At 41.9% G+C, this 21,312-nt stretch overlaps 1 protein-coding gene across 1 annotated transcript in view; it reads right to left on the reverse strand.

The window, feature by feature from the left end:
- Window positions 1-21,312, reverse strand: part of ubr2 (ubiquitin protein ligase E3 component n-recognin 2) — a 55,313-nt gene that overhangs the window by 26,778 nt on the left and 7,223 nt on the right. The window contains 3 exon segments of the mRNA XM_082556842.1: window positions 15,166-15,279; window positions 16,984-17,062; window positions 17,138-17,406. Coding sequence (XP_082412968.1) covers window positions 15,166-15,279; window positions 16,984-17,062; window positions 17,138-17,406 — 462 coding nt within the window.

Consider the following 21,312-nt stretch of genomic DNA (forward strand, 5'->3'; position numbering starts at 1 on the left):
CAGATTGGAATTTATCGAGAATGTTGTATTTATCTAAATCAGCTGTGAACTGCTTAGAAACAACTTTTTCTAAAATCTTAGCGATGAATGATAGTTTTAAATTTGGTCTACAACTGCTAAGCAGAGAAGTGTCAAGCTTGGGGTTGTTGTTGTTTTTTTTAACAGTGGGTGAATAACAGCATTCTTACAATAAACAGGGACCTGACCAGAAACCAGTGAGGCATTGATAATTGTAAGCACACAGGGACCAATAAACTGAAAGACATTTTTAAACAAAGATCCAGGTAAAATATCAAGAGAGCAGGAGGATGCTTTCATTGAATCAACTAACTTGACAGCTCAGGTAAGGACACAGGTAAAAATCTTTCTAAAATAGTAGGCCTAGCTTGAGTTGAAGCTGACAACAGAGACACAGAAGGAGAGACATTGTTCCTCACATTGTCTTTCTTTGTTGAAAAAGTCAGTAAAGACACTAGCTCTGAGAAATAGGCAGCCCTCGCATCTTGAACTGAAGAGTTAAAAGAAACTAAAAGGTCCTTTAAATAAAAGAGATGGACATGCAAATGAGTTTTCCTCCATAAACGCTCAACCTTACGGCAGCAACGCTTTAAACAGCAAATGCTGTCATTTATCCAGGGGGACAACTTTGAAACCGGAGCTAGTCTAGTTTAAACAGGACAAACATTGTCTAAAATAGAAAGACAAAGATTATTAAAAACATTTGTTAATAAATCAAAATTATAGGAAGGTAAGACTAAATAAAAAAACATCAGAAATTTTGGCAGCAGTAGAGGAATTTAAGATGCGAGAGCTAACCACATGTTGAACAGGAGAGAGGGACAGATGGAAAGACAAGTTAAAAAGAATACAACGATGGTCCAAAATAAAAATGTCCTCAGTACAAAAAAAATCACTGTTTAAACCTAAAGTATAAACAAGGCCCAGTGTGTGTCCTTTGGTGTTAGTGGGACCAGACACATGCTGTGTAAAATGAAAAGAATCCATGACGCTAAGGAAACCTCTGGCAAAGAGGTCAGAGTCATCGTCAATGTGTATATTAAAATCCCCGACTGTAACCAGTCTGAACAGCTTCAAGGTGGAGGATAAAAAGTCACTGAACACCTTTAAAACTGACCATTTAGACCAGGTAGACGATACACTACAGCACAGTAACACAGATCTTTATCTCCAATTTTAACCAGCTGTAATTCAAATGATGAAAAATGTCGGACCATTACTGAGCGACAGTCAAACCGGCTTCCAAACACTGCAGTGAGATGACCTCCTTGACCGGACGTCCAAGGCTGGCTGATGAAGGAGTACCCGCCCGGGCAAAGCTCGATGAGGGATGAGTACTCACCATCGCGCTGCCAGGTTTCAGTTAGAAATAAGAAATCCAGGTTTTTTTTGGAAAGAATAAAATTGTTCAACAAGAACGTTTTATTTGTCATTGATTGGGCATTAAAGAGCGCCATGCTCTGCGAGGTAGAAGTTGAATCATTAACAGAAATGGCCCAAATTAGGGAACATAAAAACTGAAGCTTTGATCCGCGACCTTTGTAAATTCCACTCACTGTGTGGACAGAAGGCCAAACAACTGGAAAGTCTGTATAAACACTCCTGAGGTAGCATAGTCTCACAGGTCCAGGCCCTACATAATCAAGCAGGGACAAGGAAGAAAAATGCCCCTCCGTACAAACTGTCTGACCACAGGTGACTCAGCGTCGCTTACCAGCTAATCCTCGCTTCAGAAAACTCTAAGTTTCACCTGAACACTTGCTCTCTGGAGAATGACGTGAACATTAAACTGAGAATAATCAAATGGATTGAAACATGCAGAAAAGTTTAAATACATCGAACAGATGATCGAGGTCAAAGGAGCGACTCACGTTCAGACTGAGCAATTTGCTTGATTTTCTAATTCTGTTCACGGCAGGAAGGTTTATACTTAACAATAATTTAAAAAACATTAAGTCAGACCGACGGACAGAGCCACAGATGGTTAAGGTGCTAACATACCGTCCACAATGCCGTCATCACACAGAGGCAGCCGTTTGTACCTGCGGGCACTTCACAAAGAGCCACTGTGGTATTCTTCTAAATGAAACATGTTGCCATGCCGACAATATCACGTCACACGCACTGATGACGAGGAGAACAAGCCAAGAGTTTGTCGAGTGTTTATCATATCGCACTGGCCACAACAGACTCATAGAAAATCCTGAGCATTTTCTGGCAGATGTTGAAGGACCTCAGTCGCCTCAAAAAATAGAGACGACTCTGGCCCTTCCTGTAAAGTGCTGTGGTGTTTTTAGCCCAGTCCAGTTTATTGTCAATGTGTACTCCAAGGTATTTATAGTCCTCCACAATGTCCACACTGACCCCCTGAATTGAAACAGGGGTCAAGTGTTTCCTGGTCTTCCCGAAGTCCACGATCAGTTCCTTGGTCTTTGCCACGTTGAGCTGCAGATGATTCTGCTCACACCACGTGACAAAGGAGTCGACCACAGCCCGGTACTCTGTCTCATCATCCCTGCTGATGCATCCAACCACCGCAGAGTCATCAGAAAACTTCTGAAGATGGAGGTCTCTGTGCAGTGGCTGAAGTCTGTGGTGTAGAGGGTGAAGAGGAAGGGGGAGAGGACAGTCCCCTGTGGTGCCCCTGTGTTGCTGATTACCTTGTCACACTCACTGTGGGAGACGTACATATTGTGGTCTTCCTGTCAGGTAATCAACAATCCAGGACACCAGAGAAGCATCCACCTGCATCGCTGCTAACTTATCACCCAGGAGGGTCGGCCTGATGGCGTTGAAAGCACTAGAAAAGTCAAAAAACATGACCCTCACAGTGCTCGCCGGCTGGTCCAGATGGGTGTAGACACGATTGAGCAGGTAGATGATGGCGTCCTCAGTTCCGAGACGAGGCTGATAAGCGAACTGAAGGGGATCCAGATGTGGTCTTACTATGGGTCGCAGCTGGTCCAGGATGAGCCTTTCCAGGGTCTTCATGATGTGAGAGGTCAGTGCCACGGGCCTGTAATCCTGGGGGGCACTGGGACATTGGCGTCTTTGGTACAGGGACGAGGCATGATGTCTTCCACATCACCGGGACCCTCTGCAGACTCAGACTCAGCATAAACAGTTTATGAAAGACTCCACACAGCTGGGGGGCACAGGTCTTGAGGACGAGGGGACTCACTCCGTCTGGTCCAGCAGACTTGCCTGAGTGAAGTCTCCTCATTTGCATCTCAACCTGGTATAGGGCTTTGGAGCGTGATGTCACAGGGGTGGGCGTGGAAAGGATTTTGGCCCGATCCGCCATTTTGGGGGTCTAGCGCAAGTGAAAAGGGAGCGAAGGCACACACAACAGCCATGGTTCGTATTTGCTGTGTGGTCGGCTGCAATGTACGATCACACGACCGGCAAGAGAATAAGGTTGAAAATGGTTTATCTTTTCATTCTTTCCCAACCTGGAAGCAACATGAGGCAGCTCGTGTATCGATGTTACCAAACGAAGGCATCTAGCCTGGATAGCAGCTGTGAGACGAGCTGATATCCAGTTCTCTTCCATCTCCAAATATCTGTTGGTGCTCCATACATTTTCATTCCGGTAAGTTCTAAATATGTTCATATCACTCTTTATAGCCTATTAGTTTTATTTTCGATGCGCTCTGAGCTCATAGCAAATTAGAACAAACATCCTACTGAGTGATTTTGCAGAACTACCTTCTATTTATAGAGTTGCTAATTATTTGGCATTATTGCAGCAAACCAGCCCATGAAATGGATGAAACATCGTGACTGAGTTCCAGCGCTACACAAGGGACCTGCTTCAAACATACCACCATGCCAACCAGATTACTTCTTCCATGTGAGGGTGAAGAGGTGACCCTCCTGGATAAGATGGTGAAGGTTTGCTGCGTTTTGGTGAACAGTGTGATAATAAAACCAGGGAAGAATGAAACCTGCTCCTGTTAAACGTTCTTAAGTATTGTGCTGTTAAAATTGCTGTATTTTTTCAAAAGATACAGTAAATAAAGTAATGTTAGTAGTGGGTGATATCATGTAAACACTCATGATTTTGTGTAAACATTTTGTCATTTGTAAACTATAAATGACATGGATTCTACATTGTAACTGATGTGATGTTCTATAAGGTGGTTTCAATAAAAAAAAAAAAAAAAAGCAAAAATTAGTTTGTTTCTTTATTCAACTTTTGAACAGTGGGACTCAGTCAGTACATATTCAGTAAATGTACATATACATATATAGTACATATTCAGTAAATGCAAATTATTTACACAGCAGTGCACTACAGGCATAAATCTAGACCCCTAGATAAAACATTATGGGTCATTCCCACAACCCACAGCTTTACTGTGTTCCAGCAAAGTATCCAATAGCAGTGACGACTCCTCCAAAGTAGCAGGTGGGATTTTTCTGTTTTGAGGACGGCTCCTTTTACCTGTCACTACAGATGGTCTGTTTAGGTTTTGATCAAGAGCCTTTTTTGGGCAGCTGAAGAGGAGACGTCTATCTTATGGCCAACCTCTGGCTGTATCTTGGTCACATTACCCAGCAAAACCCAGTATGCAGGTTCATCTGTAACAGTCCTTGTGCCACAGATAAACACTGTTGCTTCTACATTAAACAGAAGAGCAGTGACGTGGGTGCAGGTCTCCGCGACTCCGGCCTTACAGGTACAGTGGGCGGCTTCAACCTTCCCTGTGATGCTCACAGTGACCTATGGCTGCAATGCTGGTTCATTCAGTCTTTGAGAGTGCAGGACCTGAAACACACACAAACAAAGTTCATTTAAAGACAAGAACTAATGAGCCAAGGCCGACGTAAATGTGTTTTATCTACTTTATCATAAATGTAACAAAGTGTTTAGAAAGTTAGCACATACATGTCATTTTTCATTTCTTTATGTGTCCATCTATAGAACGCTGCAGGTTATAGTGTAAATCTGCCTGCAGAAAATGAACCTAAAGTATGTAATGCAAGGATGTCATCACTTTAGAGATGGAGAAAGCATAAAGTGACAATTATGAATCACTTAATATGATAAGGAGATTCTGCAGGTCATTAATCAATGTATAAAATTAAAATAAAATGTATTTTTAGTGACACAGGACACAAACATGGAAGCAAGATGTATAATTAGGATTATTTATAATAAATATGAATAAATTAGTGCAATTTCTTTAACCATAAAGAACAACAATCCTTCAGGACAATGTCACATCAATGCACTGAACTCACTATGTTATCCATCTAACAGCCTCCACATGTTCTCACTGTAATTTCCCCTCATGAATGAATTTGTGCTGCACTAATGTGAATGTCTGCAGGGAAATCAAACGCATTTCACTCGCAGTACTCAAGCTGACTTACCTTTGTTTGAATGACGACTTGTACGCGCTGACTCCACAGACAAGGTCAGGCTACGTCAGTAGCGGTTGGTCTTCAGGGTTTCTACTCCACGGCCGTATTTCATACGGGTCCACATTTCCAATGCACGCTCTTTTCTGCAAGTACCGCTGCTTCGCCTCTGGACGCAATCGGTCTCTATACAGTTCATTCTCTTTTGAGCTGCTTTTAAGCATCTTTCTTGTAGTCGTTGTTCCAACACAGTGTGTTTGTGTTGATTCGTAGACCCCGAAAATGGTGCTGCGCTCCCATAATGCATTGCGGCGTGACGTCAACTCCAAAGCCCTATTGAGTGAAGGTGATGGGTGGGGTGTCAGGAATCTCACAGGAGGCAACAGCGCCATGTGAAGAGAGAGGCTGGCACAGTGGTGTGGCTCTGGATTCCAGGCTGACTGCAGGTGAGGTTGTGGGGGTGGGAGCAGACACTGTGGTGTCGAATCTATTGAAAAACAGTTTCAACTCGTTGGCTCTATTCTCACCTCCCTCAGCTCCCCTGCTGTTGGTTGGCCTGAATCCAGTGATGGTCTTCATGCCCCTCCACACCTCTCTCATGCTGTTCTGCTGGAGTTTCCACTCCAGCTTCCTCCTGTAATTGTCCTTAGCCTCCCTGATCTTGTCCTTTAGTAACACCTGGACCTTCCTCACCTCCTCTTTGTTGCCCCCTCTGAAAGCCCTCTTCTTGTTGTTGAGGAGGGCTTTGATGTTCTTAGTCACCCACGGCTTGTTATTTGGGTAACAATGAACAGTCTGAGCTGGAACAATGGAGTCGGTGCAGAAAGTTATGTAGCCTGTGATACACTCAGTAAGCCCATTGATGTCCTCAGCGTGAGGCTCACAGAGTGTTTCCCAGTTGGTCACCTCAAAACAGCCCTGTAGTTCCGCTATTGCCTCCTCTGACCACCTCCTAACAGTCCTGGTGGTCACAGGTTCCCTCCTCACAATTGGCACATAGCGGGGGGTGAGGTGAATCAGGTTATGATCTGACCTACCAAGTCAGATCATAACCTGATTCACCTAAAATTCATTTAAAGGCTGTAAGACATATTTAATGAAAATAAGGTAAAGCAACTTAAACACAATTTAAAGGACATAACAGCCATAACTGAAACTTCCAAATGAACATGATGGGTGCCAGACAGACAGAGCCAGAGCAAGACAGCTGGTTCAGTCAAGGTGTCTTTATATACACTGGGACTGGCCTTCTCAGGTGTGCTGCATCTATAATTGGGTCAGCTCCACCTACCTGCAAGAAACAGGTAACAGAAAAACCAAAACACAAGGCCAGCCCACAGCCCACAGAGCAGCTATCTGAACGCTACTCCAACAGAGGTCGATTATCTTGTTAATAATTTCACCTCCTCACTACGTACGACTCTGGATACTGTAGCTCAGGGCTGCCCAATCCCAGTCCTCAAGAGCTACTATCCTGCAGCTTTTAGATGCATCCCTACTCCAACACAGCTGAATCAAATGGTTTGATTACCTCTTCAGCATGCCATCATGTTTGGCAAAGGCCTGATAACGAGCCATTCATTTGATTCAGGTGTGTGGGAACAAGGATGCATCTAAAAGCTGCAGGACGGTAGCTCTCGAGGACCGGGATTGGGCACCCCTGCTGTAGCTCCTGTGAAAACTAAGGTCTCAAATCAGAAGTACCTGACTCTGTGGTATAATTCTCAAACACGTACCCTAAAGCAGATGACTCGTAAGCTGGAGAGGAAATGGCGTGTCCCAAATTCAGAGGATCATCATTTAGCCTGGAGAAATAGTTTGCTGCTTTATAAGAAAGCCCTCCGCAAAGCCAGAACATCTTACTATTCATCACTGATTGAAGAAAATAAGAACAACCCCAGGTTTCTCTTCAGCACTGTAGCCAGTCTGACAAAAAGTCAGAGCTCTGTTGAGCCAACCATCCCTTTAACGTTAACTAGTAATGACTTCATGAACTTCTTCACAAATAAAATGTTTGTTTTTTTTTATTACTTAGCTTTTAATAAAGGTTTTACATATTTTTACAACAGAAAAGGAAAACAACAAACAACCGAAAACAACAATAACAAAACAAGCAGTTGACTGAAAAGCACAGCTTTTTCCCACAAAGCAATTCTGGCAGTGAGAACATGACTTTATATTCATGAATTGACAGCAGATCTACAGATGTAAGAGCAGCCTAGGAGAGGCATACAGAGGTTTATATAGATGTATATGTGTGTGTGTATTTATATAGAGTAGGCACAAACAGGAGAAAGAAAAAATAAATTAAATTTAAAAACAAAAAACAAAACAAACAACATTCTAATTTCGGATATATTTCAACCACTTGTACCATCTTGTGGTATAAATATTAGCCTGCAGTCTTAACAAAAAGGTACGTTTTTCCATTTTATGAATCTCCTCAACAACGCTCAACCAGTCGTCCAGAACAGGGGGGTCAGTACAGAGCCACTTACGAGTAATTGCTTTTTTTGCTGCAGCAGTAAGAATCTTCAGGAGATATTTGTCATTGCTTGTTAATTCTTCGGGTAGGTCTCCTAAATAAAATGTTATGACAGGCCGTTGTTTTGATTTAAAGCCTATAGTCTGTTCTATCTTTGATATAACATCTTCCCAAAATTTTTCGACACGACCAGAATATGTGGGTATGGTTTGCAACAGTTTCCCCACAGCTCCTCCAGCATGAAGAATTTCCCCGTGTTTGTTGTTTTGGTGTTATGAAAAATCGTACCAGATTTTTCCAACTAAATTCTCGCCAGTATGCAGAGGATGAGGTTGAACTGGCAGTCTCACACATATTGTCCCATTGCTCAGAAGTTATAACTGAGGACAACTCTCTCTCCCATCTTTCCTTTATATACAGTAAGCTGTTGAGGTTCCCCTACTTTTCAATATGCCCTGGTAGAGTTTAGAGATAACTGACTTGCAGCCCTTATAATATGTTTGTGAAATCAGATTAATTATTTCATTGGGTTGTGTATTAATTTCTTTAGTCACTTTTGAGGATAAATACTGCCGTAATTGTAGGTATCTGAAAAAAAAAATCCCTTTTTCCTAGTTCATATTTTTCTTGTAATGTTTGGAAACTTTGCAGGCCATTCTTATCCAGTATTTTACAGTATACATTAATGCCTTTATGCGACCAATTCTTAAATTGTAAATCCAATTGGTTTGGTTTAAACTCAGAGTCATAAGCCACCCACTTAAGTACTTGAATGTGGTTCCTTAGATTTAGTTCCTTCACTATCTCAAACCAGATAAGCAATGTAAAAGATGTGAAAGGGTTCAGTTCTTTCTGGTGGGCTCTTGCCAGCTTCCGATCTCCTATCAAGGCTTGTATTGGAATGACCCCACACATATTCTCAATGTCTTTCCATCGGGCCCCATAAGTGTCAACATACCATTGTATAATTATTTTGAGTTGAGCAGCAAGGTAGTAATCCCTGAGACTTGGGAGGGAGAAGCCGCCTTTATCTTTATGGAATAATAATGTGCTATATTTAATTCTAGGTTTCCGCCCCCTCCAAATAAATCAAGATATTTGTTTGTCCCAGACATGGAACTGAGATTTGGGGATTTTGATAGGCAGAGACATAAACAGATACAGTAGTCTGGGTAGGACTGACATTTTAATGACCTCCATTCTCGCGCTAAAATCAAAAACAAGTGTTGACCATTGAGTGAGGTCCTCTTTAATCTTTTGGCTCACGGGTTCAAAGTTTTTTTTTTTATACAAGTCATCTAACGATTTAGTCAGCCATACTCCTAAATATCTAATTGCTTTCAGAGACCAATCAACAGAAAAAAAATAATAATTTAACCTCATTCAACAGGCTATAGTTAAAACTCAAAATTTGTGTTTTTCCTATGTTGAGTTTTTAACCAGAATACATCCCAAACCTTCCCAGCAAATCTAAAAGGGTCCGGATGGACTGGTCTGGATTCGACAAGTACAAGAGGACATCATCAGCATATAGTGCTATTTTATGTTCTCTTGAATTAACTACGACCCCATGAACACTATTATTTTCTCTTATTGCTTGTGCTAAAGGTTCAATGTAAAGAGCGAAAAGAGTCGGAGACAAGGGACAACCTTGACGAGTAGATCTTTCCAACTTTACACGGTCCGTGACTCGTCCATTTATCTTGATTCTCGCGGTAGGCATTAAATATAATGTCTTAATACTGTTAATGGAGTTTTCAGCAAAACCAAACCTTTCTAAGACCAAGAACAAATACGACCAGCTGACACAATCAAAGGCCTTTTCGGCATCCAGACTAATTAGTACCGCTTTATGATTATTTTCTCTTACATTATTGATTATGTGGAGAGAGCGTCTTATGTTGTCTTGGATTTGCCGGCCCCCAACAAATCCAGTTTGATCTTCATCAATCAAATCTGGGATGAACGAGTTTAGCCTATTAGATATAATTGAGGCATAAAGCTTATAATCTTGGTTTAGGACTGATATCGGCCTATATGAGCTGCACAGCATTTTATTCTTACCGTCTTTAGGTATAATTGTTATGATTGCCTCAGACCATGATGGGGGGGTGGACATATTCTCTAATGTCCAGTTCAATGACCTTAGCAAAACTGGAAGCACCTCCACCTCAAATGCTTTATACCACTCAGCCGGCAGGCCGTCTGTACCTGGTGTTTTGTTATTTTTTAGTTTCTTTAAGGCCATTTCCAGTTCTTCTTTCTGAATCTGTTTGGTTAGGCATTCATTTTGACACTCGCCAATTGATGGCAAATCTAATGAATTAAGAAACATTTTCATATCTTCTGTATTGGCTTGTGCAGGTTGTGCGTATAACATTTTGTAATAGGTTTGGAATGCCAAGTCAATTCCTTCCAGGTCACTTTGTAATTTCCCAGTTTGGGGACCAAGGACTGAGCACATAGAATGCGTCATTTGCCTTTTACGAAGTTTTCTAGCAAGTAATTTTGTTGCCCGTGGCCCAGTTTCATAATATGATTGCCTCATAAATTTGTATTTTTTCTCTTCTTCTTCCTGATATATATCAAGAATTTGTTTTTTAATTTTCTGAATTTGTTTCAAGGTCTGGTCAGATTGAGTATTTTTGTGTCTGTTTTCTAAATCTTTTAGTGTATTTTCAAGTCCATTCAGCTGATTCTCTTTAGCTTTCTTCAGAGCTGCACTTAGTGATATAAATTTGCCCCTAACAACTGCCTTTAAGGTGTCCCATAAAATGTTAGGATTTACCTGGCCATTATCATTTATTTCTAGAAAATATTTTATTTCAGCTTTTATCTCTTTTATAATAGCCTTATTGTTAAGTAGACCTGTATTTAGCCTCCATACAGTTTTTTTTGGTCTAGTCTCTAGGTTAATTGTTAGATAAATTGGTGAATGGTCTGACATATTCCTAGTGCCTATGTCACAACTTTTTACCCTATGTCTATCATTTCTAAAGACAAAGAAAAGATCTATTCTTGAATATATGGCATGGGGGGGTGAAAAGTAAGTAAAATCTCTATGCTTTGGATGCATTTCTCGCCAAATATCCAATAAGCCCAAGTCATCCAGGCCCTTTCTTAGCAATTTACTCTGTGAAGTCACTATCCTCTTATTATTAGAGGTATCATCCTTATGCATGATTGTATTAAAGTCCCCTGCGCATATTAACACACCCTGAGACTCCGAGGAGATCAATTCAAGGATTTTCTTAAGAAGTTTCAAATCATAATTTGGTTGTAGGTAGACTGAAAGAAGAGTTACCATTTTGCCCTCTATTTTACCTTGAATTAACACATATCTGCCTTCATTATCCTTTACTTGTCTGGTAAGTTCAAAATGTAGGGAGTTGTGTATCAATACCGCAACTCCTCTTTTGTTACCTGTTTTAAAAGAGCTGTAAAATGTATTTGTGAATCCAAACTTCTTTAACTTCTCATGCTCTGTTTGAGATAAATGAGTTTCTTGGAGAAACACAATCTGTATTTTTCCCCGCTTTATCTTAGACATGACTCTACTCCTCTTAACAGGGTTGTTAAGTCCATTTACATTCCATGAAGCTGCTCTAAAGTCACAGTTACTCATACAGGTATTTCCAACCACTTATGTCGACGCTCTGAACATAGTTAGAACTATAAGAACAGATTAACCACAAAAACTGAACATATGTTACCTTGACTTCCACTCCTGGGGCTTTATAGTGCCCTGTCATTCTATAGTGTCCATTCTTACAATATTGGAGAAAAAAAAATCCTACCATATATAGGAGCTCCATCGCTGCATCCAGCAGCTTTCTCTTGTCTCTGCGCATTTTAAGTATATCTCTCTCGGTCCTGATCAACATAGTCTGTTTTACACGACACAGGTCTAACGCAAAAAATGGTATAAAGTAAAAATGTTACTGGAGCAATACGTACAATGCCAGCATATGGTAGAGGTATTTCTTTATAAATCTTAAATAAGATGTAATAGAAAGGTAAACACCTCTTCCTCTATTATATTAAACTGAGATTAGGAAACAGTACTTACAGAGCCAAAACAGGTATTTTAGCCGCTTAGTCCAGTGAGGCTTAACACAAGATAGTTAATACTTATTGTCTGAGAAATCCACGAAGCCTTCCGCGGACACGTTCGGAGTGTGAGCTATCCATTTTCTCCCAGTGTGCGCTTCGGGTGAGAACCTGTTCCCAGTTGACGTCCCCGCAGCGTGGCATCTCCACAGCGTAACCCCGCTTCTTCATATGAATTCTCATTTTAGCTGGGTATGGTGTCTGGAAACAAATTTCTTGTTCTTTGAGGATCTTCTTAATGTCCTTCTATTCTTTGAGCTTGTTGTTAATCTCAGTCGGTAAGTCGTGTGTAAAAGTGATAGTTTTGCCCTCATAAGAAATTTTCTTAGCCCAAGCTGCTCTTTTATGTCATACCTCTGGAAATTAACCACAATAGACCTTGCAATCGCTATGTCTTGCGGCTTTGGTTCCAGTGATCGGTGAGCACGCTGAATCTGCAACTCCTCATCTTCGGAAAGGGCAAGTTCTTTCTTTATGAAGTTGTTAATGAATGCCATCATATCATTCTCCTCAGCACCTTCCTTAATTCCGTATATACGGAGGTTGTTGCGGCGCGATCTTCCTTCCAGGTCCGTGACTTTGGTCTGGAGAGTTTTCTGCTGGTCCAGACAGTGAATTAGCGCATCTCTCAGGTCCACATTCACTGTCTCAAATTCGTTCACATGTTGTTCTGCTTCAGTTAGCCTAGTGGCGTGATTAAGAATATCCACGATGGCATCTTGTAGCTTCTGATTCATCTCAGCCTTTAGGTTATTCAGATCTTCTTTGATTTCTTTCCTCATCTCTCGGATGTTATCGCTCAAATTTTGCATTGCTTTAGCCATTGTTAGCTCGTTTTCCTCACTTTGCTCCGTGCTCCTCTTCATGCTAGCTCCGTCGCCGTCGCGTAAGGTGTCTTTTGCCTCTCCGTAACTTTTGGAGCTACCTGTGTCTTTTTACATCTGCCTCCACGCATTGTATATCATCGTCAGTATGAATACGTTTATTGTATCGAGTTTGTGGAGTTTTCCTCACTTATGATCAGGAGCGGACAAAAAGTTAATCCGCCATCTTGGAGCGCTCACCAGAAGTCCCCCACAAATAAAATTTTTATCATTAGAGAAAAAATTACCAATAATCATCCCACAGATGTAATATTATCTACAGCTACTCTTAGTACCATTGATGTTAAGTTAGACTCTTTTTCTCCAATTGATCTTTCTGAGTTAACTTCAATAATTACTTCCTCCAAACCATCAACGTGTCTTTTAGACCCCATTCCTACAAAACTGCTCAAAGAAGTCCTGCCATTAATTAGTTCTTCGATCTTGAATATGATCAACCTATCTCTAATGATCGGCTATGTACCACAGGCCGTCAAGCTGGCTGTAGTTAAACCTTTACTCAAAAAGCATCTCTAGACCCAGCAGTCTTAGCTAATCTCCAACCAATCTCCAACCTTCCTTTATATCAAACATCCTTGAAAGAGTAGTTGTCAAACAGCTAACAGATCATCTGCAGAGGAATGGTTTATTGAAGCGTTTCAGTCAGGTTTCAGAGCTCATCACAGCACAGAAACAGCTTTAGTGAAGGTTACAAATAGGGCTGTTCGATATAACGATATATATCGGATGACGATATAAAAACATCTATCGTTTCATTTTATGCTATCATTTGTTTCGTGGTGTCGCAAAATAAACTGTTTACGGCAATATTTTTTCACCATTTTGATGGTCACTATATTAATTTCTTAAAGTTCTCTCTTTCTCTTATATTTAATATAACCACACTACGGACGGACAAGTGCCTGTTTTTATGCGTTGTGGTTAACAACAACGACGGTAACAGCATCCGTGTCCGTTTGTTTATGTTCCACATAAACCTTTCACAATAAAGCTCAAGATCTTGTTGAGACTTTTCAAAATAAACTGAATCACGTGAAAGAGCAGATTGTTTACGGATGAGAATTAAAAAAGAGCCGCCAGATGCTAAAATTAAACCTTAGACTCAAACGTTAGAACAGGCTTTTCCCCATAGCACGCCGTGTAATAAATACTTACAAAGAAAACGGCGGCCGTTACAACTTATGTCTAAAAATGTATCGTTTCATGCATCGGATAAAACACTCGACTCCAGCAACATGACGCGCAGCTGGAAACACTTCACGCAAGACGAGCTGCCCGAGATTCACAGAATTTACAGAAAATGTTACATTTTTGTGATTTATATCGTTTTCGGACGATAGATGTCTTATATCAGGATATGAGATTTTAGTCATATCGCACAGCCCTAGTTACAAATGATCTTCTTATGGCCTCTGACAGTGGACTCATCTCTGTGCTTGTCCTGCTAGACCTCAGTGCAGCGTTCGATACTGTCGACCATAATATCCTATTAGAGCAATTAGAACATGCTGTAGGTATTACAGGTACTGCGCTGCAGTGGTTTGTATCATATCTATGTAATAGACTCCAGTTTGTGCATGTAAATGGAGAGTCCTCTTCACACACTGAGGTTAATTATGGAGTTTCACAGGGTTCAGTGCTAGGACCAATTCTGTTTACATTATACATGCTTCCCTTAGGCAGCATCATTAGAAGACATAGCATACATTTACACTGCTATGCAGATGACACCCAGCTCTATCTGTCCATGAAGCCAGATAACACACACCAATGAGTTAAACTGCAGGAATGTCTTAAAGACATAAAGACCTGGATGGCCGCTAACTTTCTGCTTCTTCATTCAGATCAAACTGAGGTTATTGTACTCGGCCCTGAAAATCTTAGAAATATGGTATCTAAGCAGATTCTTACTCTGGATGGCATTACCTTGGCCTCCAGTAACGCTGTGAGGAACCTTGGAGTCATTTTTGACCAGGACATGTCCTTCAACGCACATATTAAACAAATATGTAAGACTGCTTTCTTCCATTTGTGCAACATCTCTAAAGTTAGAAATATCCTGTCTCAGAGTGACGCTGAAAAACTAGTTCATGCATTTATTACTTCCAGGCTGGACTCACTGTCGCCAAAGTGCTTGCTCATAGGGGGTCATATGATTGTTGGGTTTTTCTCTGAATGTATTATTGTAGGGTCTACCTTACAATATAAAGCACCTTGAGGTGACTGTTGTTGTGATTTGGCACTATATAAATAAAATTGAATTGAATTGAATAGAGAGTCACAGAGAGACATCAGTCTGACCTCTTCGGTGTCCTGGTTGCCATCTCCCGGTGTGTGTTTCTGGCAGTAAGGGCCGGTCTTCCAGGCTTCAGAGTCTCCACAGTCACAGAAACCACCTCCTCCGGACGTTGTCATCTGCACGCGTGCGCACACACACACACACACACACACAAAAAACCCAGAAAAGTTCTCTGCTCATTTGTTTAGGGACGAACAGGATGAGAGCTGCCAGAGCTACAATCAGACCACCAGCAGATGTGCTGGTGGTCTGATTGTCTTAAACCAAACAGTCAGAATCAGACCTACAAATAACTGAGTATCATTTTTAGTTGCTCCAATTAAATTTCAGCAAAATGGACTAGCCTAGGATCATTTTTTCATTTAGATTTTTGGGGGTTTCTTTGAATTCAGCCGTTCGCAAGGCAGGGCTGGGACAAAAAAAAAAAAAAAAAAAAAAAAAAAAAAAAAAATCAGCCCAGGCATTTTGACTAGAGACCGGCCCACCGGGTATTACAGGAAAATAAAAATTTATACCGCTGTTTTAACAGCACCCTCTTTCATCTGAGAGCAAATGCCCCCTCCTCAGAGTATGCCCAAATGATGGAGCTGCAGAAGCTGGTGATAGCCGCATACTCAGCCGGACGGTGGACACGGAGATGCTCATACAAGTTAGTCGTGTTTGAGTACTCTGCTCGCACTTTACGTCTGCACAAGTGGCACACCGCTTTGGTTACATCCTTAGGTTTACCTCTTTCATCCCAAATTTACCTCTTTCATCCCGACTTTATATTTTTTTTAGTGCTGTCAGCGCTAATGCACAGTCATCATGACTAACGCGATTAACAATTAACCCATCTGGAGTGCAGACTGAGTCAAAATCTTTATGCTTTATGGGCAATAAACAAACAAGAGAGAGGGGACTTGCAGCACCAAAGCCAATTTGATCAGTTTCATGATTGAAGTAGCAACAGGAGTGGGAGGAATAAGTCCAGCTTTGTGTCTTTGTTTCATTCTAGCTGAAGTCCAGGACAAATCGCTTCCTTTTCACCTCAGTAATATTCGGTAATAAGACTGCTTTCAGAGGGAGGGCGCAGCCGACCTCCTCGGCTGTAATTAGTCCAGCCCAGAGTCGATCATGACCAGTTGGCCAATCCACCCCCTTTCATTGTTTATACCGTTACAAAAACGAACCAAAAAAAAAAAAAAAAAAAGACATTGGCCCATAAAAACGAAAAATCCCCATCGGGCATATCGGGAGGGTTGGTCATTTTTCTGTCTATCAAACGATGTGGCTTCTTTTCTTTCCCAACACATTACCCAAGTAATATCAGTACAGCTATCCAGGATAAGGATTTTGTTTTACATCTGAGATCTGACGTTTGTTTCTTTTAAAGTGTCCCTTTCACGTATTTAAGCAGTTTATTTTCTGTAGATCTGAGGTCAGACACATCCAGCTGATGATGATCAAGTCCGAGATGGTCTTCCTCCTCTTCTCTGTTCCATCTGCAGCACTTGAGCAAGAACACCTGAGTTACTGGATTATTGCTCGGCGTGTTCTCTTAAACTGACCTCCTCCTTTATTTTAAACCTCTAACTATTTTATCCTTTTAAAACTTTGTAAATATCAGTAACTTCTTAAAAACCTTAACCGCTGTCTTCCAACACATAGACTGTGATGTCCACTGAATAACAGAGGACGCCATATACCCATGATGACCAAACTCTCTGTGTGTGTGTGTGTGTGTGTGTGTGTGTGTGTGTGTGTGTGTGTGTGTGTGTGTGTGTGTGTGTGTGTGTGTGTGTGTGTGTGTGTGTGCGCGCGCGCGCGCGCGCGCTTACCCTGTATCGATGCTCTTTATGAACGCTGCCCAAGAAACACTTCATGCAGAGGACACATGTCGGGTCGGCCGCACATTCCCTGCACACACACAGATCATCACTTAAAATGAGTCACCTGTGTTGCATGTGTCACCTGTGGACGTGCGTCTCCTACCTGCAGGAGTAGGTGGGCTCTCCCACCTTAAACACGTGCCCGCAAAGCGCTGATGGTTGGTTGTTCTCCTGCAGCAGCGCCAGGCCACCTGCTGGCTCCTCCCCCAGAAGGAGCCACTCCAGTGGTGCAAGGAGGAGGAGCTGACAAGCGAGCTCCTCCCTCTGCTCCTCTCTGTCACTGCTGCTCAGCCCCAAGCAAAAGATTCTGGGTACGTATATGGCCAGGTGACGGCACACTTCCTGCTGCAGGTCGGCAGCTGCGAGCCACCGCTGAGATGGAGGAAGAGGTGGAGATCAGTGACGGCTCACACATGCTTTAATGAACAGTGGTTAAACAGTACGACTGTGAGTGCTCTGGCAAACATAGCACGAAAAAACATCAGCTTCAGTTATTCTTTAATAAACTCGAGCTCATTGTTCACAACAGACACCTGCAGCACACAGGTGTGTACAAATTCACACCTGTGTGCAACAATTTCAAATTGTGGCACTGTGGCGTGCACTGACAGGTGAGTAATGGTGAAGGTTTTTGAAGTGTTGCTTAAATGTAATACAAGTAACAAAAACAGAGTGACAGATGGAGATCGGTGGCTCTGCTCGCTGACAGGAAATAGGAGCTGCAGGTCACTGATAATCAGCTCAGACTGTCACAGCCACTCAGTCAGAATAACACACTGACCTGGTTACCAGGGGACAGCATACAGACAAAAGGCCGACACAGACCTACAAAGCAGCAAACAACCAGTAGACACTGAGCTACAAACCAGCTAAGGACCAGTAAACGCTGACATACAAACCATCTAACAACCAGTAAACACTGACATACAGGGAGTGCAGAATTATTAGGCAAATGAGTATTTTGTCCACTTCATCCTCTCCATGCATGTTGTCCTACTCCAAGCTGTATAGGCTCGAAAGCCTACTACCAATTAAGCATATTAGGTGATGTGCATCTCTGTAATGAGAAGGGGTGTGGTCTAATGACATCAACACCCTATATCAGGTGTGCAACGTCCTTTCCTTTGGCAAAATGGGTCAAAAGAAGGACTTGACAGGCACAGAAAAGTCAAAAATAGTGAGATATCTTGCAGAGGGATGCAGCAGTCTCAAAATTGCAAAGCTTCTGAAGCGTGATCATCGAACAATCAAGCGTTTCATTCAAAATAGTCAACAGGGTCGCAAGAAGCGTGTGGAAAAACCAAGGCGCAAAATAACTGCCCATGAACTGAGAAAAGTCAAGCATGCAGCTGCCAAGATGCCACTTGCCACCAGTTTGGCCATATTTCAGAGCTGCAACATCACTGGAGTGCCCAAAAGCACAAGGTGTGCAATACTCAGAGACATGGCCAAGGTAAGAAAGGCTGAAAGACGACCACCACTGAACAAGACACACAAGCTGAAACGTCAAGACTGGGCCAAGAAATATCTCAAGAATGGTTTTTCTAAGGTTTTATGGACTGATGAAATGAGAGTGAGTCTTGATGGGCCAGATGGATGGGCCCGTGGCTGGATTGGTAAAGGGCAGAGAGCTCCAGTCCCACTCAGACGCCAGCAAGGTGGAGGTGGAGTACTGGTTTGGGCTGGTATCATCAAAGATGAGCTTGTGGGGCCTTTTCGGGTTGAGGATGGAGTCAAGCTCAACTCCCAGTCCTACTGCCAGTTTCTGGAAGACACCTTCTTCAAGCAGTGGTACAGGAAGAAGTCTGCATCCTTCAAGAAAAACATGATTTTCATGCAGGACAATGCTCCATCACACGCGTCCAAGTACTCCACAGCGTGGCTGGCAAGAAAGGCTATAAAAGAAGAAAAACTAATGACATGGCCTCCTTGTTCACCTGATCTGAACCCCATTGAGAACCTGTGGTCCATCATCAAATGTGAGATTTACAAGGAGGGAAAACAGTACACCTCTCTGAACAGTGTCTGGGAGGCTGTGGTTGCTGCTGCACGCAATGTTGATGGTGAACAGATCAAAACACTGACAGAATCCATGGATGGCAGGCTTTTGAGTGTCCTTGCAAAGAAAGGTGGCTATATTGGTCGCTGATTTGTTTTTGTTTTGTTTTTGAATGTCAGAAATGTATATTTGTGAATGTGGAGATGTTATATTGGTGTCACTGGTAAAAATAAATAATTGAAATGGGTATATATTTGTTTTTTGTTAAGTTGCCTAATAATTATGCACAGTAATAGTCACCTGCACACACAGATATCCCCCTAAAATAGCTAAAACTAAAAACAAACTAAAAACTACTTCCACAAACATTCAGCTTTGATATTAATGAGTTTTTTGGGTTCATTGAGAACATGGTTGTTGTTCAACAATAACATTATTCCTCACAAATACAACTTGCCTAATAATTCTGCACTGCCTGTACAAACCAGCGAACAACCAGTAAACACTGAGCTGCAAACCAGCGAACAACCAGTAAACACTGAGCTACAAACCAGCTAACAACCAGTAAACACTGAGCTACAAACCAGCAAACAACCAGTAAACACTGAGCTACAAACCAGCAAACAACCAGTAAACGCTGACATTAGGGCTGTCACAAACGATTATTTTAATAGTCGACTGGTCAGATCATGCATCCATTAGACATAAATTGTACAGCTGATTACAACCAGCATGCATCTGCTCTTATATAACTATCATTAGCTGACAGCGTGAAGTGTTTAAGGTGCTAACTAACAATAAAGAGCAGATGATAGTTTATTAAACTTTTAATAAAATTTCCAGATTGTCTCGGTGGAGTTTAATAAACTCAGCCGTCTGCTCCTTGCTATCTAAAATATAACAGGACACTGGAGTAAACTCTCGGCCGTCTCACACTACTGTTTAATCAGTTTTCCGTTTGACATTTATTCAGCTGTGTGAAAACAAAGGAGGAACCCACTCGATGGATTAATAACGTTTTATTTTATCTAATCTAATAACTTTAATCTCAGGCAAACCGATTTACTCACAAACAAAACACTGAAAAAAGTCAAACAATAACATTTTTAGGTTATCTAAGTGACTTATATATCATGTTTAACTAAGTAGCGAAAGACTGTGGTGATCTGAAAATGATGTGCCAGGAGTTAAAAGTTTATTTTGTGACCCAGAAAGAGTAATAAGTGTACTATTAAAGCTAAGCAGCGGCCGCCATTGTTGGAAACTTGAATTGTCTGAGCCGCGCTATGAATCCTGGGATCCTGGGGAAAAGGAGGATGCATTTGCAGCAGTCTTTGAATTTGGACAGTCTTCGTCACGTCGCTGTAACGTAATCAGCCTACAAATGCGGCCTCCGAAGGATGTGGCCCCTGAATTTGGACCGGAGGTTCCTTCTTCTTCTTCGGGTTTAACGGCAGCTGGCATTCTCGTAGATTCATTGCTGCCATCTTCTGTTTCAGTTCGTTATTACACTCTTAAAACCTACTTATGCCTGCGTCTTTCAGGATTTTACAAAGATTCAAACGACGCGTCGACTATTGAATTAGCCGTCAACGATTGTGACTAGTTTGGTAAATTGTAAATGGACTGGTTCTTACATAGTGCTTTTCTACTCAAAGTGCTTTATGTGTTCATATGAAAGGGGCGGGGCTCTCAGCATTGAACCAATCAAACCTGGATTCAAGTGTAGTGACAGCAAAACAGCTGACTTTAGAAACTAAGGCTACGTTCACACTGCAGGTCTTAATGCTCAATTCCGATCTAGTGTGAACCCTCAAAGTGGCCCGCATGCGCAACAGAAGACGTCACACACAACGCGCTCTGTTTAGACCCAGAGCAACCAGTGTTGTTTGACTGTTTCGGGCTTTACGTTTCCCAATTTTGCTTTAAGTTATAAAGTTATTTTGTTATCTACATTTGGCCTAATAATGATCCTTATTGCTGTTTTAGAGGAGCGGTGCTTCAAAGGATAGCTGCAGATTTCTGTCAGAATCTGCAGAATATACAGTACAAATAAAATGTTCACGTTTCTCCAACATTGTCTTCCCAACAGTTTCACTGGATGCCCAGGAAGCGTTCACGATGTCTTCTCCGGCGCTGATAATTGGCGTCTGTCTTGTGTCAGCGACGTAACCATCTCTCCCTGTTCCTCACACCTAGGTATTCACCACTCATCCAACGTGTGAAACCTGCTGTGAGGACAATTAAAGTGTGGCCAGAGGGGACAGACGCAGCGCTCC

Source organism: Aulonocara stuartgranti (genome assembly GCF_965226115.1).
Source record: "Aulonocara stuartgranti genome assembly, chromosome: 13".
NCBI classification, from domain to species: Eukaryota; Metazoa; Chordata; class Actinopteri; order Cichliformes; family Cichlidae; genus Aulonocara; species Aulonocara stuartgranti.